The 25,128-nt window shown below is 34.8% G+C and overlaps 2 protein-coding genes and 1 long non-coding RNA gene across 5 annotated transcripts; 2 read left to right on the top strand and 1 right to left on the bottom strand.

The window, feature by feature from the left end:
- Nucleotides 1-1,694, top strand: LOC104891333 (uncharacterized). Of its 2 annotated transcripts, none has more exons than XM_048648237.2 (3): nt 1-163; nt 887-1,003; nt 1,495-1,694. In XM_048648237.2, exons 1-3 carry the CDS (start codon nt 91-93, stop codon nt 1,551-1,553), a joined length of 249 nt encoding a protein of 82 aa, XP_048504194.1. In that variant the 5' UTR covers nt 1-90; the 3' UTR covers nt 1,554-1,694. The 2 variants fall into 2 exon arrangements, 1 of the variants encoding a protein (XP_048504194.1); XR_007276314.2 differs by having other exon boundaries at nt 53-163; nt 908-1,003.
- Nucleotides 1,695-1,743: 49 nt separating this feature from the next.
- On the top strand, nt 1,744-2,571 carry LOC125499537 (uncharacterized). The gene is made up of 2 exons (XR_007276433.2): nt 1,744-2,217; nt 2,341-2,571. It is a non-coding gene; the product is annotated as an uncharacterized LOC125499537 (long non-coding RNA).
- Nucleotides 2,572-9,203: 6,632 nt separating this feature from the next.
- On the bottom strand, nt 9,204-20,716 carry LOC104899763 (developmentally-regulated G-protein 2). Of its 2 annotated transcripts, XM_048648083.2 has the most exons (13): nt 20,528-20,716; nt 20,274-20,370; nt 19,864-19,952; nt 19,373-19,440; nt 18,590-18,666; nt 17,809-17,989; nt 17,628-17,684; nt 17,268-17,342; nt 16,549-16,668; nt 11,532-11,702; nt 10,733-10,846; nt 9,985-10,155; nt 9,204-9,882 (listed from the first exon to the last, which is right to left on the bottom strand). In XM_048648083.2, the coding sequence occupies exons 3-13, from the start codon at nt 19,931-19,933 to the stop codon at nt 9,787-9,789; spliced, it is 1,200 nt and encodes a 399-aa protein (XP_048504040.1). In that variant the 5' UTR covers nt 19,934-19,952; nt 20,274-20,370; nt 20,528-20,716; the 3' UTR covers nt 9,204-9,786. The 2 variants fall into 2 exon arrangements, with proteins under 2 accessions (XP_048504040.1, XP_048504039.1); XM_048648082.1 differs by lacking the exon at nt 20,274-20,370.
- Nucleotides 20,717-25,128: the final 4,412 nt, after the last annotated feature.

Raw genomic sequence — 25,128 nt, 5'->3', positions numbered from 1 at the left:
CTACCCCTCTTTGTTTATTAATTTTTTAAAAAAATTTTGTTACCCTAAAAAGTGGGTTTTTGGATATAGGTGGCCAACACTCACCACCTTATGCCGGCGCCGCGAAATTCATTACTCCCTCCGCCGCGTCTTCTTTCCGTCCAGTCCATACATTCTCTCTTTGGTAATTGTTGTTTTTTAATTTGTTGATGTTGTTTTGTTCTTTATCGAGAATACGGTATCTTGTTCTCTTGATCTTCTTCTTAAAATCACCATATTGTTTTCTTAGTTTTCTAAATCTTGAAGAACTGACAGGCTTCATTTTCCAGCCACATCCTGCGTCCAGTTAATTTCATTTTCTTGTGAAGTTGTGGTATCAAGTTTATACTGCTTATCTTAAATGAGAATTATGGACATATAAAAAGAAAGCTGTTTATTTGGGTAGCATGTTTAAAGTCCTCTTATTTTAAGTTAACGTAAAGATTGCCAACTATTTAGTTCATTATTCTGGTTCGTAACATTCAAGTTCTTTGAAAAAAATTGACTCAATTGAAGACATACCTCGAACCTGCTGTTCGTTATCATCTTCATCTAGGTCTGGCTGATGCAAGATCTACAACCGACAATGAAAAAATCATTGATTTTTCTCTATGGAGTGCCTTGTTGATTTTTCTCTATTTAGTTCATTATTCTGGTTCGTAAAATAGTAATGTGATATGTAGTTGTCGAATTCATCTGTGGAGTGCCTTGTTGATTTTTATGCTTACTCTTTACTCTTAGAGTTGCCTCGTGGGGTGGTATTATCCTATTTTCAACATTGAAGATCTGATTACTCATTATTGAGGCACTTTTGAGCCTCCTAATTTTTTTTCTGTTTGTGTCACTCGTTGTCTCCTAACTTCTTCAGCTTTGGTGCTTATTTTCCTAGCCTGGATGAGGTTGAAGCTACTCTTGGCTGAGATTGTCAGTATTGTTGGTGGAAGATTCCAACATAGTGATAGTGATAGTGATAGTCATATAGAAGGTAAGACATTTAAGACGATAAAAAACGAATGAATGTGTTTCCAGATCTTCAATGTTTTAGGATTGTTATAGTTTCCTTGTCATGTTCAGTTTTAGTGTTACCATCTAAGGAAATTGAAGCATTTAGCATATTAACACTTCTTGGTTTCATTACATGGAGATAGAGATCATAATTGCAAATAAAATACTATGAGTTTTCCTGTGCTCTTATTCTCCTTGTCTCTAATACACTCTTTCTCGTAATACCTATAATTTTTCCACCCCTTTTACCTTCCTATTTCTCTCCCAACTTAGTATGCTTTAATGGAGATTAGAATCTAGCATGTGTGCATTAAAACCTAAAGAGCCACTTTCGTGTGCTATGGAACACAGTGAGATCTTATCACCAATCAAATTTAATTGGATTGTGAACGTGTGTTATCTGTAAGGCTAACTGGGAGTCAAGGACACTTTTGATTGGTTGGTCTAACTTCAAAATCTTACCTCTTACAGGCTACCGTATCTGTCAATGCAAAAAGCAGAGTCATTGCTTCAGAAAAGTGTTAAATTAGCTACTGACGCCCATGATGAGTTCTGGAATGCTGTTGATAATAAGGCACAAAATGGTTATAATAGGGCTTTGGTGGTAGCATCTGTTGGCTCTCTATGGAGCTTATCTCGCTGATGGCTTAGAGTACAGGTGATCTTTTTGACAGTTGATTGTTCATAAATTAATACTATTGTTTACCCTTACATCGCAGACATATCTAGGTCCACCACTTCCAAATAGGGGTCATATTGAGGATTAAAAATATTACATGAACAACATAGGTTTATAAATTGTTATAACCTGACGATTATCTATGTGGGCCGATCTTGGAATTTGATGTATTTATGTAAACTGAAAGATGCTTGTTGGCTTTATATGATAAAAATGGTAGGCAATAACCCCGCTTAAACCTGTGCTTTGGTGAATTTATTTTTTGGGGCAAATGTGGTAAAGATAGACTAACAAATCATTTGTATGACAGAAATAATTTGGCACTCTTGTACAGGGAGGCCACGGGATGAAGTATCATTGACTTTGAAGAATGTATCAATGTTATCAACGAGACTAAAAGAATTGCGATGGTAGGAATAAATTGTGCATCACCACACTATGTCGTGACAGACAAGATGATAGTAGTTTATCCCAACAGTGGTGAGATATGGGATGGCAAAGCAAAGAGATGGCTGGTGAGTCACTAGCTTCCTCTACTTTATGCACGATTCTGATTCGTGTTAACATAAACTGGTATTGGAATCCCAAAGTGATGTTGCTAAATGATGTTCATCGTGTTGTTCGATTGAATGCCGCAGCTACCTGGATGTGTACATGCAACCCTTAATTGAGGAATTGAAGCAATGATGGGATGTTGGAGCAACGACTTGATTTCCCGACACCGGGATCTATTTTATTACTTTTTAGATTTGTCGATATATATTTTTGTAGAACTCGACTTCAATTTTATTCCTCGATATTGGGATGTATTTTGTGTATATAAATCTAATTTATTTCATGTTTAAATTGAATATTTTTTTAGTTTAAAATATAGAATGCAAAAGAGACGATGTAGGAACAAGTTTAATGTAGTATATATCGGTGTTGCCGTGCAGGTGTAGCAGGTATAGGTTTAATTATATTTCGGAAGATTATCATATTATTTAATGTAATTAAAAATAACGACGGCTTAATATCAAAACAACGACGGATAAATAGTCGTTGTACAAGAAAGTAGTGCTGCCACGAAATTTTTAGACAACGATGGCTTTAGAAAATGGCGACGGTTTACAGCAGTCGCTAATAAACCGACCGCTTCCAAACGTCGTTGCTTCAACGACGGTTTAAAACCGTTGGTGATCTTTCGACTGCTTTAAACGGTCGGTGTTACATAATCAACGACGGCTAGGGAAGCAGTCGGTGATGAGTGAGCAAAACGGTCGTTGATATGGCACCGACGGCTTGACGGTCGTTAATTCCTAAATTAGCGACTAAATCAACAACGTCCGTCAATCAACGACGGCTGGCCGTCGGTGCTGTTATTAGCGACGGCTTCGAGCAGTCGTTGATTGTATATTTTCTTGTAGTGGGATGTTCAAGTTATTTTATAAAACTGACTTTGTTCTGTGTACATTAAAGTTGCGTTAATGATCACTGTGTATGACTAAATATACATTAGCTTCACTAACATGCATGCATAACATATTCTATAGACACAAATAAAACAAAACAAAAAAAAAAAAACTCAATATGGGTACTAGAAAAAAAGGTCAACACATAACAACATGATTGTAACCCAGTTGATGTACATGAATGTCAACAAAGTGTACATGCAACTGTAGGTGCATGTACATGCAACTGTAGGTGGAGCTAATAATAAAAAAAGAAACTGCAACCAACGTAAATATAGATAAACCACAATGTACACTGATGGTTATTACTTTGATCACTGAAAATCCCTAAATGTACACTCGTATATTATTGTACATCAAACCATATGCATTTGTACATTAAAAAAAAGTTTTAAAAATGCAAAACAGAATATAAAATCAAATATCAACATTTGGAAATTTATAATAGAAATGAATGAAAATAAGGGAGAAATAAATGAAGAACAAAATAAATGAGAGAGAGAATTGAACCGCAACCAACGTAAATAAGGATAAACCACAATGTACACTGATGATCATTATTTTGATCACTGAAAATCCCTAAATGTACACTCGTATATTATTGTACATCAAACCATATGCATTTGTACATTAAAAAAAGTTTTAAAAATGCAAAACAGAATATAAAATCAAATATCAACATTTAAAAATTTATAATAGAAATGAATGAAAATAAGGGAGAAATAAATGAAGAACAAAATAAATGAGAGAGAGAATTGAAATGGTTCTTGAAAAATAAATGAGAGAGAAAGAGAAGGAATGAGTGAGTGATGAGAGAGAAAGAGCTGACCCACTTTCAAAAATACTGCCAAAAGTCTGCCAAATTTTGGCTCTCTTAAAACCATCAAAACGACGTAGTTTTGCACAAGGTGCAGGATGCTCATCCTACACCTCGATGCAGGATCTAAATTGCGTAAAAATTATACAGTCTTGTGGAAATGCTGAATAAAGTAGCTTTTATTAAGGGAGATGTAGCTTGTGGAGCAGAAAATAATTGTTTTCTCTTTGCTCTTCTACTAATCCAACTGCTAATTTATAGCTTACACTCATTTCTTGAATCTGACAGCTAACCTAACCTTTAATCTAGTACGACGGCGCTACTACGACAACTAACAAGGTGATGTCAAAACTTAAAGATCAGATGTACTGTACCCCATCTTGCGAGGACCCTGAATGAGATTTTAGAAATGTCCTTCAACAATAGTACTGTAGTAGAAAGGACAAATCCTTCAAAAGTTGGCCAAAAGCAATATTTTATAGTACGTTTCCAATCAAAGGACACAAAGTAATGCAAGTCTTCAGTCTTGCAACTGGTAGAGTTAAGGGTACAAAGAGGACCCAAACTATCAGGTTTTTCACCATTCAGGACCTACAACTATTTTTTCACCCTTTGGGACCTGATGACAAGAATCCGGCAAGTTAACTCAACTTTAACTCACCTGAGGTTAACTAGAGCAAAAAAAAAGCAAAATTAAATTGAAAAAGTAACCGTTGGAATTTTTGGAACTTTAGTTCCTGAAATACAGCTATAAAAACAAACAAACACAAAAAAAAACAATTAAGATAAAATAAATAATACTTAATATCCAAAAAGTACAAGAACACCACAAAAATAAACTCCATTAAAAGTTCAATCTCCATTCTCATCTTCTCCAAAGCTTAAAAAAAATGATAATTAAAACCCCAAATGAACAAGACTAATTAGATTTTTTTTTTTAGTTTTCTGAATGAAAATGAAAAACCCCATTTGCCAAATTCACATTTATCACAAGCCCATTAGAAAAATTCGAATTTGTTGCTCCATTCTTGAAGATCTAAAGAATTCGAACAACAATACAAAACAATATGACCCAAAAATAAAAACAATTCAAACAAAAAAATCAAAACAATTCGAAAGAAAACCCAAAAAAATCTAAACAATTCCAACTGAAAAATAAGAACAACCCCAACAAAAAATCACAACAAAAAATCAAAACAAAAATCATACCACAAAAATCAAACATACCCATAAAAATTCGAACAATACAACAAATCCAAAAAAAAAAAAATCCACAAGAAAAAGAGAGTTCAAGAGTGAGAAAGATAGACCATACGACGAAGACCAACTTCGAGATTCATCCACATTGAACATATCTTGTGCTAAAAAAACCCAAAGAAACGAATTTTTGGGTTTGAAACATCTAGATTCAAACTGAAAAATTCGATTTTTGGGTTTGAACATCTTCTTCTTCCAATTTGAATGATTTCAGATGTTTTTTCCCAAAAAAAAATGAAATCGTAAACCATAAATGGTTCAAACCCACAAAATAATGATCCCATTAACTCGAAAAAAACATAAATAAGCGAATTTGTAGTAAATTTTGGTAGAAATTGGTGAAGAAATGAGGAAGATCTGGGAAGAACGAATAACGGAGGAGAGAGAAAAAAAAATTGGGTTAGGGTTCTTGAGTTCTTATTTTTTTTTTTTTGGAAAAACAACAAATGATAGCTTTTTGGGTTTTAATTGTCAACTGGGCCACAAGTTAACCAAGGTTAACATTTATGCTCAGAATCTCATTTTAGGTCCCAAACGGTGTACAAAAAAGGATCAGGTCCCAAACGGTGAAAAATCTGATAGTTTGGGTCCTCTTTGTACCCTTAACTCCAACTGGTAACTTCATAAAGTATTGGCATTTCATAGTGAGATATCAAAATGACATTTCATAGTGAGATATCAAAGTGATATCTTATAGTGAGATATTAAAATAGTATCTCACACAAAAACTTAAAAAAAAATTGGTACAAAAGTGAAGTCAAAGTGGTACCAAAAATAACTCTATTTTGATACCAACTTTTAGTTTTGTATTGATATAATATTTTGATACTGTGACTTTATTTTGATACCACATTGACTTAGCTTTGGTACCAATTTTTTTTATCTTTTTGTTTTGGCATCTTAGTATGAGATGTCTATAACACCTCTAAGTCTTCTACTTCTAAATAATTGCATAACATTACAAGCAGAAACATTTGCAAAGTGTACAAAGGACAGCAAAAGGAACAGTTTTGTTTTCTCTCTTTTTGACTGAAAAGCAATATAAGCTAACGTTTACAACGTAAATTGATACTGTGAAGCTGTACTAAGAATGCACAAGTGGGGTTACAAGTTAAAACAATGCATATATAATAAGGTTGTTGATAAGCATTAGTTGTGTTATAATGGTGTTAATCTTAAAACATCAATGGCCAATCGGGATATCAATGAAGTTATACAAAATATCATTGATAAGGTTGTAATAGGGTCACTGATAATATTACACTATCATTTGAGCGTGCGACATATCATTAGAGCGTGCGACATATCACGTAGCATGCAAACCGCCTTTAGGAGTTTATTGCAAAGATGAAGATAGTACCTCTGCATTGTGAATCTTATACTCGTGAAAAATCTGATAGCAAAGCTTCTCATCCACATGTATTAAAGTGTTAACCGTAGATTTGGTGAAAGATCACAAAAGCAAGATGAACTAAGATGAGGCATCTAAGTAGGCTGACATCCCAAATGAAATTTACCAAGAAAAAGAATCAAATATCCAAAGTTTCTATACCTCCATTGTGTAGAGTGTAGACACTGTATAATGGACCCAAATTATTTTCTTTGCTGCAGAACTTTATGCACAAATGTAGGTGACATGAGTCCAAATTAATCGTTCTTTATTTGATCCAAAGGATCATGACTCATGAGTCCTCTTCACACTTTTGGTGGGCCGTGGGTGACATGATGGGACTAACATCATGAATTTACTTTTCCAGTTTACAGTTAGTTGCAAGTGATTTTTTTTTACAAAATCAAGTGATTATATTTCTTTATGTTCTTATCATCATCTTTCCTCATTTGTTTTGCAGAGTTAGCACTTAGCACATGCTTGATGCTTCCTCCCTACTTTTAAATGCTATGTTTGCATAATAATTACTATTTACCAACTAACCTTGTTTAATTTGGTATTTCTTATGTACATAAATTAACAGTCAAGCAGAATCTTCTTTGATTCATTTTAAAACATACTCCCTCTCTATTTTTTTTTATCTTTCTCACTTAGAATCTTGACACTATTCACAAGTAGAGAGAATCTTTTAGATTTCTCTCGATATATAAGAAAAAAATATAGTCATGTGGGGTCTTATTTGATTCGTCTCAATGAGTACTTTATTAATATTCAATTATTATAATTTTTACTAATATGTAATGGAAGATATTTAACGTAGAATAAGTGCATTGGCAAACGTGCAAAGTCAAAATAGGAAAGATAAAAAAATACAGAGGGAGTACTTTTATAATATTAAATTTTTGTATTTTTTCACTATGCTCAATTAAAGATGTTTTTTTTATCAAAGTAATGTATTAGATGATATAAAAACTATTAGTGTAGCAACTAAAAAATACAGACGAAGTATCTTACTTATTTGGTAGGATGAAAATTGAAGTTGATGAGAGAATAAGATGATGAAACGATATAACATCTGTTATTTTCAGTTGCAACAATTTTCATTTTTTGATGCAACAATTTTCAATTTTTGATGCAATTTGGCTATTTTAGAACTTCTATTTATCAGCCCACAATCACTTAAAATCGCCTGAAAAAAATTGAAATTACAATTATAACCTTTCCTTTTCCTTCAACCACCACCAGCCACCTCACTCCACCACCATCCACCTCCTGCCACCACCACTCCCATTGCCACAGCCACCCACCAGGCCACCACCAAAACACACACCACAAATCACAAATTTCCAAAATGTCCAACTCTCAAAATTTTCTCTCCACCATTCCATTCATGTTGAACAATTTATCATCACACTGTCTTTACCCCCCAACAAACCCATCTCACGAAACAACATTTACAATCCCAAATCTGTCTTCTCCCCCAACAAACCCATCTCAAAATGGACAACCATCAAATTGAGAAAGTGTAAATTATGTAGATCTGTTTGATGATGTTCAATTACGATGGAGTAGAAGAGAGAGAATCAAGAGGAAGAAGATGAAACATACCACACAATCAACAGCTGCTCAGCCACCTCTCGAATTTTTTTTATTAAGGGTACATAGGTGATGATCTGAGCCTTTCTCTTACCTCCTGCCCATCGTTCTCTCTCTCTCACCACCGTTGCCAACCATGGCCAAATCTCTCGAAGCGCACATCTTTCGAACGCCATGGCCAATCTTTCGAACACCATGGCCATAAATCTCGAATTTTTTTTGGATTTTGGGGACGAACGTTTCGCCTCGAAGTTCGCCCCATGGCCCGAACATCGAGGTCCAGGCGAGACATTCGTCCCCAAAATCCAAAAAAAAATCAATTTTGTTGGTAGGTGGGTGGTGATGGAGGTGGCGGGTGACAAGAGGACGTAGATGATGGCGGGTGGTGGGAGGTGGTGGTGGGGGTGGTGGGTGGTGAAAAAAAAGAGAAGGGTAAAACAGTCCAATAAAATAGTGTCAGGACAATTTTAAGTAATTTCGGGGCGATGTTTAACAATCCCCACTTCACCTACCCTCACATGCAAAAAGCATATATAATTGGACAAAAAGACATTTGTTATATATATATATATATATATATATATATATATATATATATATATATATATATATATATATTCTTCTTTTTTTTACTTGCAACATTAAAGTATGAAAGAGAGATTTTTCTTTTAAAAGGAACATGTGCTAGGAAAGAGAAAAGGATAATTTCTTGTCAAAAATATCAATGTTATAAGTAATATGTAACACCTAAAATGAAAAATGTTGCAAACACACACAAAAAAAAAAAAAAAAAAAAAAAAAAAAAAAAAAAAACCGATAAAGCATATATTGATAAGGAAAAAAATTAAAAGTCCAGAGAAAATGAGAAAAATTCAAAAATTTGAGAAATGTTCAGAAAGAACGAGGTGAATAGCACAGACCCTAGGATATTTAGACCATACAATAATACGGCAGTAAATGAAATGAGCCACAATAAATTTTAAGATCTAATTGGCAAATGGAACACAAATATTAGAGATGGATGAATTTGTACAATAGTGAGTGATCCCATTCTTCCTGAAATCAACAGCAGCTTCAAAGACTTGAGACCCTTTCAACTCTTGAGGGCCAAAAGTATACAATTTTGTTGTCTGTTTAAAATACAAGCTAACAAAAAAGAGGCTAAACACAAGTATTAGGAATAATGAAGGACATAATCCTCGATAGTTCTGAACAAAGAACTATGCCGGTTTTCAAGACCGGAGCTATCAATCACTCAGCCATAGAATTGTTCTTTTCAACCCGCTTCAAGTTATGAGGACTAATTATCCAATCTTGGGGAAACAAACAACCTTGACTAAAACCGCGCAAGATAATATCCAGGAAATTCCGTTTTAATCCATAGCTATAGCATGAGTCAAAGTTACAACAAATGAAACACTAAACTGATGAGAACAAAAATGCGTAATCCAGTTACAGTGACCGAAAACTTAGCTGAGGGTCTTCAAAATATATCCTTCATTTGCACCACAAGCTCAAGCTTGTATCTTGAAACCTTGATGGAATACAATCACACCAGTATCCCACAGACAATCTATTGTTTCAGCGGCGCCTTCTTCTCTCTGTCTGCTATTCTGGCTGGGGCGTTTGAGTGAGATTTGAACCGCCCTTTCCCTCCTTCCTCTTTCTCCTGGAGAAAACAAGATTATTATAAATTAATCAACTGAATAGAACTAAATGTAGGGAGAAAATAAACTAACAACTGGGGATGACATGTAAAAGAAAAACCCACCTTCTTTTTGACAACCTGGACCACATCCTCATCCTGAAGAGCATGTGACTGTCCACAATGCTGAGGATAGTGCCTTGCACTTGTTCCCCAAACAAGTGCATACTTCAACTCCTTCAACAATGTTCTGTGTATATGGTTGCAGAAGTCCTCCACTGTGCAACCACCCCGATCCTAGATAGCAAAACGCAGTCACAAACAGAACAGAAAATTAAAGTTGGGTTCAAGTTCTTTATAACGATATATAGCTCTAACAAGAATTTATGTACAGTGTTATATGCTACTCGGACCCCTCATTTTACCTAAAGTACCTAACTCAGATCCTCGATACTCCGACATGGGTATGGACACTATGACACTTCATTTGAGCCACAGAAATAGAAATCTTTAATATTCTAGTTTGAAATGTACCATGTCCAGCATGAGTTTCCCAATCCAAGTAACATAGATCAGATGTTCAGCGAGAAAGAGAGAGAGCGCATAATACTTACTCCCTCGGTTTCTTTCTAATTGCTACATTGTTTGGGCACGTATTTCAAGATGTTTTTAAACCCTTAATATCTCTTATTCATATTAAGTAAAAATTACAAAATTTGATATTATAAATTTACACATCAAGATGAATCTAACAAGACCACACATGACTATATTTTTACTTATTAAAAAATCACAATAACTGGTCAAGTTAATGCTTTGATTTCCTAAAATAGAAATGTAGCAATTAAAAAGAAACGGAGGGAGTATTACATACAGCAGAGAGAACCACAGGCTCAGAAAAATCTGGTTGCTGGCCTTGAGGCTTCGTATACACTCTAACTAGTCCCATCTCCTCCCACATTCTTGCCAGTAATCTGTCTAGATTGAGCTGTTCGAGCAACAAAAATGTATAGCAGGAAGATATGTTAAGGAGATATACAGAGTATTTGCACAATATATATAGTACTTAGATTAAAGAAATAGTATAATATTTTGCGAACACATTGCAAGCATTTGTTTGTCTTATCTAATTTAGACACCAGAAGGACAATTAGAGCAATAAGTCTAGTCTAATCTAGTCTAATCTACTTATCTACTTATACTATATAAAATCAAATAGAGTCACCTAGGAATCTACACTTGGCGCCTCTTCGAATGCTTAGATGTCCCAAAATTTTTTAGTAAACTATATATCATATGGAAATTGGAAAATATTTGAGACCATTATCCATATAATAACATTTATAGGTAACCACAGTATATAAGAATCTTTAGAGAATACGAAAAGTAGTTGAAACTACTAATCACATAACTTTTTCCATAATATTAATTTTGGATCAATTGTTGTATTTGTAAAACCTTTTAATTATTTTATGTAAAGCTTTTTGTAAATTTTTCAATGAAGAAACATAATAATTATTTAACCGGTCCCAAATCTAGTTAAACCTAAAAGATAGAAGTGCTGTATCGCAAGTGCCTCAACACTTCAGCTATCTAACAAAGTGAACGACTCTTTTGATCCTGCTGTGCTAACAATGGTAGCAAGCTACCAATATATGTTAGCTAAAAGGTACCTTCAAGTTGGCACTAATGACGATAGAATTCGGCAGTCTTGCAAGCCTATCAACATCATCAATACCAACGACATCTATCTTGTTGTATACATATACACATTTTATGTATTTACGGTTCCCTTCAATCACATCAATCAGATCATCAACTGTTGCATCCTCACGAAACAACACCTGCAGCCAATGGAAACAAGTCAGCTTGTCAAAAAGAAGGCCAAAACAACTCTTTACAGAGTTCAATTCATGCAGGTAGTAGCATGAACTTTTATAGTACAGGAAAATTTTACAAAAATTAATCGAACTTCTAATTTGGTGGTCCTACAAATATAACCTGACTACAGAAAAATAAAAAAGCAATTAAAGTCTAACTCCTGACTATGCTACCAAATTGTATATTATGAAACTGATGGTGAAAATTCCGGTAAATATAACACACCAAAATAACGGAAAGCCCGAGATGACAAAAAATGAGCCAATAGTTTTTAAGGCTATACTTGATCTTGCAAGAATCTCCATGTCCTCATTAATTCAATTCTGTCAGCAAAAATCAATAGCTGGGATTACTTTTGTATATTTTTACAGTTGGGGTTATTTTTGTTGGATAACCAATAGTTGGATCTATTGGTGTTAGATTTTCCAACTCTCCTTACGAACTATCAATAATCTATTAGCTACTTGGGAGATAAATAGTGATTCCAAGTCCTGAGTTACATGTTGCAATATACTAGTCCTTAATTAGGAGTAAGGGGCGGCAATAAAACGAGACAACTCACGAGCTACTCGGGTCCGACTCAGTCAAGTAAACACTCAACTCAAAGTGAGCTTGAATCGAACTCGAGCTCGACTAGAAATGTTGTCATGTTGAGTTATTCGGTACATGATTCGAAAACTCGTGAGAACCCCAAAAGCACATTTATCATTTACAATCAAAAATAGAATGCTTAAATCCAACATGATTTCTACCCTAAAGGCACTAATCAGATGAGAGTTGCTCGAGATCAACTCAATTACTCCCTCTGAACTTTATTAGTTTACCCCTTTCTTTGGGGCACATTTGCCGAGACACTAATTTGAATCTTAATATCTCTAAATTTCGATAAGCAAAAATTACAAAAAGTTGATATTTAGATAATACACATTGAGACGAATCCAACAAGATCTCAATTCTCACATAACTATATTTTTCCTTAAATATAAATTACAAGAGATAGTCAAAGTCATGTATATGAATAGTGTCAAATATCAAAACGGGTGAACTAATACAGACCGAAGGGAGTAAAACTCAACTCAAGAGAGCCCAACTCGTTCATACTAGACTCGAGTGAGCTCAAACTGAACTCGAAATCGAATCAAGAAGTTAGCGGGTCGAACTCGACTCGCATCATTGCCACCTCTAATTAGGATTACAGACTGTATAAGTACGCATGTCAACATCATCACCTTAAATGAGATCGAAAAGTGTAGATTTAGTGAACCTATAGACTATTGATATCTGAAACCCTACGAGTCTTTATTCCATCAGTATAATGTTCAACATTTAAGAACAACCTTAAATATATAAACCATTGAACTTACGAATCGGGTCATAATCGGGTCCACTTTGTGTTAGGGTCGAGTACGGTGTCCGTCTAGGGTCCATGAGATTTCGGGTCGGGTTAAATCAGGTTTTCAATCTCGGAAATAAATAAACAAATAACACTAATGGGAGTAAGTTAAATAATTAATGGACACTGGCTAAATCATACCTAGTATTTCATGACATTTTTTCCTTAAATTTGTTTAAAAAATAACTAATATGACAACTTTTCGATTCGGGTTCGGGTGACCATTATCGTGTCAATTTTGGGTCGGGTCACTTCCGAGTCAAATAGATTCGAATTCGGGTCATATTCGAGTCTATTTTGCTTTCAAGTCGGATTATTTCGAGTCTCGGTTCTATTCCGATTCATTATTTTTCGAGTGGAAAACGGGTCTCGGATCGGGTATTTTAGGTCGTGTCAACTAGTACGAGTCTATTTTACCGGCTATAATTAAACTCGTTTGCTTTCATCTAATATTATGTACTTGTTGATCTTTTTGCCCTATACTAGAAAAAGAGATGTATGATGTACCTAATTTGAGGGACTTCTGAGGATGCTTTCTATTCACCTGAATAACCTTGAACTGAATTGAACTTATATTAACTAAATTTATTGGACCTGATTGAAACTTATTGACCTAATTGAAACTTATTAGACTCGATTGGAACTTACTAGACCTTATTGAACCTGATTGGAACTTATTTGACCTTATTTAACAAAAAAAATTGATGAGTAATAACATAAATATTATCCCTCAAAATTTATTATAATATAATAATCATTAAAATTTATCCTTCAAAAAAATAGTAATTATTAGCTATCTCTTATGATTAACATTTTAACAAAAAAAATATTATTTATATACTTGCCTATACACAATTTTCACCATTAATATATCTAATAGTGTTGCTTTGATTTCATAAAGCAATATTAGGAAATCAATTAACACATTTATATATTTCATTGTTATTAGTAACGAAAACATGTTATATCCAGCTATTTAACAACGAATTGCAAAATATTATAATTATGATGATTATTATTGTTAACCTTATATGACCATGATTATAATATTTTTTAATAATAACATAATCAGCCAATAGTAATATGAGTATTAAAATAATAGATAATAATGCAAATATAATAAGTACTATTTAATCATAACGGTACTATAATTAAATTTTTGAATGATAACATATCAGTTAATCGTAATATGAGTAATAAAATAACACACAATATTACAAATATAATACTAATATAATAATCATAGTAGGACTTTAATTCAAATTTATTGATCATTGACTATTTGGACTTTATTGGGCCTGATTAAAACTTATTACACATGATTGAAACTTACTTTGGTATGTCGTTTGCAATTATAATTCGTAATAGTATATTATGTGATTTGCTGATAGATTTAATATATGTATAATTAATTTCAGTTGGTAACTTCTAGAAACTATCAATTTCTTATTCACTTACAACTAGCAAATGGAATTTATGATTTCTAGCAATAATAATTAGCAACAGTCTTCGCACTGAAGTTAAATGAGGTAGACACATTTCAGCTTTCGGTACCTACTGGCTATTGCTCCTTTCTTGAAGACAGGTAACTCATTTGAGAAAAGTCAATAAGAGCAAGTGAGAATCAAAAAGAATAAGATGAAAAGCAGTACTTCATATAACAACCCTTTCTTTCACCCACGTGACTCTCAAAACAGCATAACCTCTCCAAATCTACCAGTTACAGCCTGCTCTTGTCGGAGAAGATTGTGGGCAGCCTGGCACTCATCAATCACACAAACCAACTTGGCTCACCCTTCTAAATTAAATCCCCAACAGGCAACAAGTAACATCTTCATGTAGTGATACTCTATACCTAACATTTAAAGGTGTAGTGTTTACCATTTGAACCCTAAATCTAACAGGTTTCTGACGTGTTGCATTTCACATTGCAACTTCAACCATTGACACGGGTATGAGTTTAGTATGCCGACTTTGCTGTTCCAACTTGCAGATCACATTGATTTGGCACACAAACATACCACAAGTTCGAACAAGTGATGCAACCGAGGTTTGTGGGCAGCAAAGCGAATTAGGTAACACTGGTTAAGCCTATTTAAGCCTAAAAGTCCACATAAAATCAAGGTAAACATTCGTCAAGTAAACTACCACATCACAAAGCTTTGATTGAACCTTTTTTCGGATTCAGAGTGTAGCAAGCACCAACTATAGAGCTCATGACTGTGACAACATTTAAGAAACTCGTTTCTTTGATTTATTCTGGTTGAGCCCTCCATGCAAAACAGAGAGAGAATGCGTTGAAAAGAGAGATAGAGATAGAGAAAGAGGGGGCGGGGGCGGGGGGGAGATGGAGATGGATCATGGAAGACAGGCCACCTTCAGCTCCCCCTATTTTCTCTAGAGTCTGAATTCAGAAAGAAGAAACAAAACGAGACTCTTCTCAATGCACAGTTTAAGTAAGATTTTACAATATCGGCCATGAAGTCCAATCTAAAGGTGGCCGCTCAATTGCTGCCATTGACCAATTTGTATAAACTATAAGAAAAAGAATAGCAGGCTATCCTTGGTATTCTAAACCTTTTATACTCAAATTACATTACTAAAGGTGGAAGGTAGTGTCCTGAAATAGTATTTAGGGGTAGCATTGTTGTGGAAATGCTAAAAGAAGTAAGCTTTTGGAGCAGAAAATAACTGTTTTTCTTTGCTCTTCTACTAATCCAACTGTTAATTTTTACCTTAACAATAATTTCTTAACAGCTAACCTCTAATCTAGTACCTCTCGGAAAAAAAACCTCTAATCTAGTACAACGACGCTACTCAACAGCTAAAGATATGCTGTCAAAAGATATGTACCCTGTCTTGCGAGGACCCTGAATGAGAGTTTAGAAATGTCCTCGAACCAATTGTAGAAGAAAGGACAAATCCTTCAAGAGTTGGTCACAAGCAACATTTCATCACACATTTCCAATCAAAGGACAAAGTTATGTAAATCTTGCAACTGGTAAATCTTCTACTTCTCAATTATTTTATAAGCATAAAAATTTGCATATTGTACAAAGAACAGCAAAAGGAACATTTTGTTTTCTTGTGACTGAAATGCAGCATAAGCACAAAACATAACACACACACATATATATATAACGTCCCACATATATTTGATGATATGACTCTGTACTAACATTGCACAAATGGGGTTACAATAATGCAATATACTGTTGCTAACAAGATCTCAAGCAGTGATAGTTTATATGGTGTCAATCTTAAAGCACCAATGCCCAATGGGGATATCAATGAGGTTATAGAGCAATTTTTGATAATATCACACCATCAATTGAGCGTGCGACGTCCACATAGGAGAAAATCTACATAATATACAAATCTCCTTTAAGAGCTTAGTGCAAAGTTTAAGCTAGTACCTCTGCATTGTGAATTTTATACTCGTGAAGAATCTGATAGCAAAGCTTCTCATCCACATGTGTTAACTGCATTGTGCTGTTGAAAGAAATGCCCCCAGTCTTCTTCTTTTTAAAGTAGATCTGGTAAAGAGCACTGTGTGAGAACCAAAAGTAAGAAAAACTAAGATGAAGAGGCATCTAAGTAAGTGACATCCCAAATGAAATTTTCCAAGGAAAAGAATCAAATATCAAAAGTTCCATTGCATAGACAGTGTATAATGGACCCATAAGGGAAAGATAAGGCCGGAGGGATTGAGCATTTTCTCCCTAATCTACACATTTCAAAACAATAAGCTAACCGCCTAAGAGGTATAACAGATCAAGCAGTTAAAAATTGCATATAGGGAAAATTCAGGGAAGTGAGGGCAAAAAAAGGAAGAGCAACATATTCAGGAAGAGATACTCTAACAAACTTGCAAACTGAAGAGCAACATATTCAGGAAGAGATACTCTAGAAAAACTTGCAAACTTCCACAACACAGCTTAGTTAGCCAGAAAGGCAAAAGGAAAAATAGCAGAGCAAATTACAGCAGAATAGGCAAACAAGGAATCCTGGAAAAGGTTGGCTCCGAATTATCTAGTGGTAATTCATTGTTCACAAGTTCATCAGTAGTATGCATAGAAGTCCAAATATGAGACATAAAACTCACTTGAAATTGCTTTTTACAAGAGAGCCTTACCTGAGGTGGTTTCTTATTGAGACGTAATCCCACAGCTTCCAGTTCTCTGGTCAATATTTGTCGATGTCCCTCACTCTAAAACATTTTGCCAACAGTCAACAAACAGATGAATCAGGAAACACATGAAGAAATTTGACATGACTTGCAAATGAAACAGCTGACTGCCAAGTACACGATTTGTGAGATACAAAGGTGAGAATGAAAAACTCAGACAAGCCATTTGGACATTCTGAAATGCTTTCTCAAGATGCTGCCGATAGAAATGCAATAATGCAGATAATGTTCCATTTCATTTAGAAGACAGTATGAGATAGACATGCTCCAAGGAATTGTGTGCATGTCAAAGTTTCAATTACTCACTTTTGAGGCATCGAGGACCATTAGTACCAGATCTGATGATTTGGCCACAGCAATGACCTGAAGAAGATAAGTAGTTAAATCAGATTGAAATTCTAGAACAGAAACACCAACAATAACTATCAGAAGCAGCGGCTGACGATCAAATGTAAAAAATTGTGGTCTTATGTGAGTCATATGTTACCTGCCTTCCACGCCCCTTCCCTTCAGAAGCACCCTCAATAATTCCAGGAAGATCAAGAAGTTGAATCTTAGTATCGTTATAGTGTATTATTCCAGGAATGCAGGTAAGTGTTGTAAACTCGTATGATGCAGCTTCTGAATGAGTTCCAGTAAGTGTGGTTAGGAGCGTTGACTTACCCACACTGCAGCAAGAACATATAGTAAGCATTAATCCACCATAAGATTTAATACTCTATAAAAAATTTGTAAACTTCAAAATATGCTAACATAATTTTGCTGCAAATAGCTACAACTTTTGTATAAAGCACCATGACAAGCCATTAGATTTTCCACATTGGCATATCTAATCTAATCTAATAATATATATATATAGCCGAATAGATTAATCGGGGAATCGGCACTTCACACCTCTTCTAGATGCCAAGTTTCCCTAAAATGTTTGATACTGCTAACCATATAATATTTGTATAATTTATAGGTAACTATACAATCATAGAACATAAGAATTTCTAGAGAATATGAAAAGTAGTTGATAGTACCAAATACATAGACTCGTTTTATAATATTTTGGATCAATTTTTGTATTATATAATGACTTATTATGTAACGATGTTTGTACTTTTATCAACAAAGAAATATAATAATTATCTAACCAATTTTAACCTGTGTATGACACGGTCCCAAAGTCTAGTCTAAGAAAAATGAATACCATTATATTGTTTTAGAAAAGCTAAAAATTGACAATGTTTAACAGCAATAAATAGGTCCTGAAGATGGAAAACCTTGGGAATCCAATAAGTGCAACACGCCCATGCCCAAACTTCGTGACTTCAAAACCATCTCCTCCTCCACTAGAACCCTGATACATGGTTCAAATAACATTTAAAACCAAATGCAAACAAACTCAATAGCAAACTATCTAGAAAGTAAGGACCAAAGGAAAAAAGGAACAGTTCATCTAGAAATCTACAAAGTGTATACGAACAATCCCTTCTTGGAGGACATGTTTACTTAAGAAAAAGAGAAATGTAGTATTGATATCCAAGAAAGCAATTGTGTTTCAACTTAAAACATTATAAATATAGCAATGCCCATGCCGGAAGAGCCTAATTTTACATCTGTCGTCTCAAGATTAATAGAGATAGACTAAGTCTCTTTCAATGATATTTAATACTCCATCAAACCCCCCCCCCCTAAAAAAAATGAAAAATCAAGAACTAATTGAGGCACAAATAAAGTCACAAGCACTAGGACGGCCTGAGAAACTTGGTAGGAGAAGCTTTACTCCATCAACCCCCCCCCCCCTAAAAAAAATGAAAAATCAAGAACTAATTGAGGCACAAATAAAGTCACAAGCACTAGGACGGCCTGAGAAACTTGGTAGGAGAAGCTTTGTAAGTCAAATTCATAGGAAATAAAAGTAACAAGGTAGACTTGAAAATTTTAAATAGTACGGAGAGGCACTCAGATTTTTGTGGCAATCGGTGGTGAACAGAAAATTTAACAGGATATCCAGAATACTCAAACGTCAGAAAAAAGGGAGGAATTCTCAGGAAATTACATACTTTAGGAGGCTCCAACAGTTGTGTCCTGAGCTTTGCGATCTTAGCTTTGAGTTGACCCAGATGGTATTCTAAAAACAAACAAATAGCAAGTTCTTAATACAACACAAGTTACACAACGGATAATCAAAATATATGTCAATAACAAATGGACCTGAAATAACAATTAACCTATTCAATAACCATCTTAAGAAACCAAACTCTAAACTTCCCCATAGCTTTCAACAGAACTTTACGAATAAAGTCGGAGTAACAGAACTAACTCAGCAGCATTAAATTAGGAAATGCAGCGCAAGATCCAAATCCAATTATGTACTTCCTCTTTCTTTTCTCAAGTATCAACAAATAAATAACTAATTAGTAAGTACCCACTCTACTAAGAAGGAAAAAAGCATAAAAATGTCATGTGCACCATCTGCTTCAATTCACAATATCTCTGAAAAGCTCATCACACACACACACACACACACACACACACACACACACACACACACCTGTGGCCTTATTCTTCTGTGTCCGAGCCATCTCGGCTTCAATTTCCTTGATCCTTTCTATGATCCCCATTGTTCCTAAACTTCAGTTACTGGTAACAAGGGTAAAAGGACAATTAGCATCATCAATTATATTTTGACAAAAGAGGGTATTTGCATTACACCAAATGAATGCAATACAACACTATCAACATGCATTAGATTGAAATTAAAAATCCTGCGTCATCAACCAACAGAACAATCAACCAGCTGAATTATTTAAAAAAAAAAATCGACATAATTCATTTGTGCAAGCACCTGGTGCAACCCTATACAATCTCCCAATAACTTTCAAGGGAATATAAACAAAAATTGAGGAAAATGAAAAAAAAAATCCATAAAATTATGATTGCTAATAAGCTCAAAATCACCACCTTTTAAAGTAAAAATGAATTAAAGTTAACAAAAGAGTTCCGAATTTTGGGGTAAGATAAAAGCATCCATCTTCGTTTTTCAGACCTCCAACTAACACTGATTGAGAACTATAAATTGTTAGATATAAATCTCCAAACAAACATAGAAATTTGACATTAATATGGATTGATGATATTAAACTTAAAAAACAAAATTGAGAAGCTCGACATGAACTACGAAACGAACAAACTGATGAAGGTCGAGAGAGCAAAACCTGTTGACTGTAAAAGAGATTGCAGGGAAATTGAGTGTCGATGAAGATTTGGGTTTAGGGTTTGCAACAATTTTGTATGCTTAGATTCTATTTTCTTTCTAGCTACTTCTGGTAATTTGGGATTTCTTCCGACTCCCCCAGCTCACTTAGAACAAACGATTAGATGGTGCTGGTATACGAAGTATGGTTTATACATGTATATTAATAAGAAGTTAAATGTATATAGATAACAAGTCGAATAAAACACATTTACATGGATATCAAGCCAAATGATATATACATTTGTGTTAGTACATATTCATTCGTCTTTATCGTAAGTATGGTTCTTATCATAAGAACGTGTGTATGTACTAATTTGAAAACACCTGAAATTTAATATATAAAAAATTTGTCTTAATTTTTACTTGATCTTGTGTGGTTTCACAAATTTCATTTTAGTATTTTGGGGTTATTGAGATTTTACGTTAACCTTATGTTTACTTTTATATTTTGGGATGAAAAAATATATGGAATCCTTCCTTCAAGGAAATTTTATTAAATGGTTTCACTTTTGTATTAAAAAAATTAAGATCAAGATTCACGTTGTAATTGTAAAGACTTTTTTTCACCCATGTGATAAGAGTTCAATTTGCACTCCTTGTAAGAATTATTCCTAATTTTCCACCTCTTTTGTAAGGAGTTCTTGTAAAAGTATTAAGTAAACATTTATGAGAAGAATTTCAGAGCAATTTTGAAGAAAAAGTGCATTAAGGTCTACATTTTTGCCACAATTTTTTTAAAACTCAATCGTATTACTTTTTGAAGGTGATAGTTCAATTCTTTTTCCTATAAATTTTTTTAAGGACATTTAATTACCCTTTTAAAAAAAGATGTTAGGTTACAATTTTATCTTACAAACATGTTTAAATGATTGGACACTTTTTGTGGGCATGGATAATAAGTTAAATTTGGGCTGAGTGATTTTAACCTATTTATTGTTAGCATGATACTAATCATCAATGCAAGTTATGGCCAACTCTAATATTTTGTTGATTTGAGTAGATAAGTAAAAATTGGCATGTGGCTAATTATATAAACATAGGACTAAGGAAAATGGCATAATACATTATTGCTTTGCTTCCTCCAAAAATAAGGTACCTAAGAAAAATTTCACAAAATTATGATCAACACATGTGTGATAGATGTTCTATTATTATATATGTGATTACCATAGCAATTCTATAGAAGGTGCGACTGCAATTCAAATAGTTCCTAGATGTCCTACTCATAATCAATTGTACAAAGATAAATTGCTTAGTAAGGGGACGCTTGATTAGCAAAGGAAATTATAGGAATTTTCATTTCGTACAAAGTAAGATGAGCTTATTATTTGGTTGACACAAAATGTAATTTCCTACACAAATAAGACAATAAATAGAAATTCATGGAAAATTCTACTTCTTTTTTTTTTTTTTGAAAGAGAAATTTCATTAATTGAAGGCCAAACGGCATCTACAATAGGTATTAAAGTAAAACAAGATACAATTAAACAAGACTAAATCAAATTCGTCTTCGAAGAAACTACAATGAATCAGATCGAACAATACAGCACAGCCCTCTTGTATTTGCTTAATCAAGCAGCTATTGATGAGGAAGTCTATCATTCTGATATAGTTTGGGAAGAACATTCTTGATCGAGTCAGGTTGACCGCATCCGAGATTCCAATACCTTCATGTTGCGTCTCGAACTTCAACCAATGAGAAAAATTTCTCACACCTAAAAACAAAAGAACCATACTCACAACTCCCATAGGGGAGAAGGAGATTTCCAAAACATAAACTAAAAACCCCATAACAGGGTTTGAGAAAATCTCATAAAGATAGACTAATTTATTGAACAAAACAAGAAAATGAATTAAAAACTGGAAATAAAAGGGGAAAAGGGGCTTACCATGGATGAAAACATCCATGACAGCTCCTAATTGATGAAGAAGGGGTAGGGGAGGCTAGGGTTTGAGAGAGAAAAAAAAAAAGGGGAGGCTAGGGTTTTTTTTTCGTGTATTCTTGGAAAATTCTACTTCTTTATAGACAAACAAACCAACACTTTTCAATTCTCATAAAAAAGATGAATTTGATAAATAAATTTTAATTCATGAAATCTTTTACATCCTATGATAAACAAAAGGAAAAATTGACAAGAGAGGTCTGAACTATGGCCGATAATTTTTAAAAGGTACCAACTTTGGATTAACCTGTGGAGGTCCTAACTATGTGGGGTCCTAACTTTTATAGGTCCTGTGTGACTTATAACTGGAAACATAGGTCATAAACAAGGGCCCACATGTGTTTAATGAAAGTAATTTTTTGGAGTTGGCCATTAACAGACCCATTAAAGTTTTTTCCCCTAAACTTAACACGCTCAACTGTTCATCTTCCTCCTCCATCTTCCTCCTCCATCGCCATTACTGTGCAGACAAGTTTTGCGATTTTGAAGCTGCTAAACCCTAGTAAGTGAATTTTCTTCAACTTCTTTGCTTATAAAGCTTGAATTTTTTTCCGATGGTGCTTAGTTTGAGCAACGAAGTAGAATTTTTGTGGTCTGGAAATTTTTCTGTTTAGTAAAGGTTGAATTTTTGTGGTTTGCATTTTTTTTTTTTATGCTCCATGAATTGAATTGTTAAAGCAAAATGTTGATTATTTTCTTGTTGTTTCATTTACTACTGTAGTTTGCAAGTGATGGAAGTTGTGACCTTAAGATTTTGGCATGGGGGAATTTTCAAAAAAACTGGTAAGGGTATGGAATACATTGGTGGAGGTGGGAGGACCTTCCCTGTTGATCTTGATGAACTGTGTTGGTTTTTTTAAGAAGATTTGGCCAAAAAATGTGGTACTTATAGGGTAATTGATAAAAAATTTTACCTTATTCCTGGGAAGACACTAGATGATGGTTTGAGAATTGTTTACAGAGATAAGGAGGTGTTAGAGATGGGAGAAATAGCAATGAAAAGCAGGTGTATTGACCTGTATGTATTACATGGGGTTGATGAACCTCAAGTGGTGGAAGGGAACCTTTTAGACTGGGCCACTAAGCAACCTGAACTCAGTGAGGGGTATGACCAAACTCAACCCAGTCAAGGGCCTGAAGCCAGTTTGTCAATACCTGGTCCTGAACCAGATGGGCCTGAACCAAATGGTCCTGAACTAAAATGGAAGGAGTGGGCCAGGATCAAAACTTGGGCCTGTTCAGCAAATAAAAACAGAAGTGCCCACAAGTAAACCCTCTCTCCCAAAACAAAGGCCAGAAAAACTCAAATGCTTTGGTAAGAAAAAGCCTCCCCCACTTAGGTCTAGTCTTAGGCTACAAGAAGTTCAGATACTCTCTGAGAACCCTTTTGAAGCAAAGTCTCCCCTAGAAAGACCTGCAGCTACAACTGTTAACTGTCCTCCCAACCCACTGTCAGCACAAGGTCCCTCACAAACCCCTTCAGCTACATCTGTAGACTGTCCTCCCACCTCACTGTCAGCACAGGCCCCCTCACAAACAGCTTCAGCTCCAACTGCCTTCTTTAATGAGTCCACCAAAGAACCTTTCATAGATGACCAGGAAACTCTTCCACATGATTACTATGACTGGTATGACAACAGGCCTGAGAGTCCTCATACAAGCAAGGAGTTAACTGGTGAAGAAGACAATAGTGACTCCTCTAGGTATGAACCTAGCACTGAAGGGTCAAATGAAAGTGATTCATCTGAGTATGTAGATGAATCTGAAATAGGTGAAGATGAGTTACATGATCTGTTGAATGAGGAGTATAAGGAGGTGCCTGAGGATGAAATTGAGACAATTGTTGATGGTGATTATCCTGAAACTAGTGATGATGAACTGAGGATTGCAAGAAGTAAAGTTAGAGGGACCAACACCAAACTGTTTGAAATTGCACAACAGTTGCAAAGGGAAGCTGCAGATGAAAAGATAAGAGGGGGAAATGAAAAACAACCACATAGTGAGAGTGGGTTTCTGAGTGAATATGAGGACAGTGAAGATGATATTCACACTCCTGAGAACAGTGATGTTGAAGGAGAGGAAAGAGGGCCTAGGAGGACAGGCGGGGGTTATTGATTCATGGAGACATTGATTACAAGAACTTTTTCTGGACAGTGGGGCAGAGATTTCCAAATAGGGAATGCTTTAGAGAAGCAGTAGCTATGTTTGCTGTGCAACAAGGTAGGAATTTGAGTTTTTCAAGTAGTAATAAAAAGAGGCAGCAGAGGATAGAAGTTAGATGCAAGAAAGGATGTCCATTTAGGTTGTATGGATCTTGGGATACTAGGAGGGCATGTTTTGTTGTCAAATCTGTTGACAGTGCACATAGTTGCACAAGGAACATGGATAGCAATAGGCAAATGAAGTCATCTTGGCTGGCAAAGCAACTGCTTGAAATCTTTAAGGCTAGGCCTCACTGGCCAGCTAAGGAGATTATGGATACTGTGAGGAAGGGTTACAAGGTTTTAATTAAGAGAGCCCTAGCTTATAAAGTCAAATACAGGGCTCATAGGCTCCTCCATGGATCCATGGTTGATCATTATGGGAAGCTGGGCAGATATATAGCTGCCATCAAAGC

The sequence above is a fragment of the Beta vulgaris genome, chromosome 7 (assembly GCF_026745355.1).
Source record: "Beta vulgaris subsp. vulgaris cultivar EL10 chromosome 7, EL10.2, whole genome shotgun sequence".
NCBI lineage: Eukaryota > Viridiplantae > Streptophyta > Magnoliopsida > Caryophyllales > Amaranthaceae > Beta > Beta vulgaris.
The sequence above is the reverse complement of the archived record's forward strand: the minus strand, read 5'-3'. Positions and strand labels throughout refer to the sequence as shown.

Coding starts and splice junctions, on each gene's coding strand:
- LOC104899763 (XM_048648083.2), bottom strand. CDS start 19,933: ATGGGGATCATAGAAAGGATCAAGGAAATTGAAGCCGAGATGGCTCGG. Junction 17,343..17,627: donor TGGTCCTCGATGCCTCAAAA/GTGAGTAATTGA, acceptor AAAATGTTTTAG/AGTGAGGGACATCGACAAAT. Junction 11,703..16,548: donor ATAAAATTCACAATGCAGAG/GTACTAGCTTAA, acceptor CATTGGCTGCAG/GTGTTGTTTCGTGAGGATGC.
- LOC104891333 (XM_048648237.2), top strand. CDS start 91: ATGCCGGCGCCGCGAAATTCATTACTCCCTCCGCCGCGTCTTCTTTCC. Junction 164..886: donor GTCCATACATTCTCTCTTTG/GTAATTGTTGTT, acceptor TAACTTCTTCAG/CTTTGGTGCTTATTTTCCTA. Junction 1,004..1,494: donor TAGTGATAGTCATATAGAAG/GTAAGACATTTA, acceptor TACCTCTTACAG/GCTACCGTATCTGTCAATGC.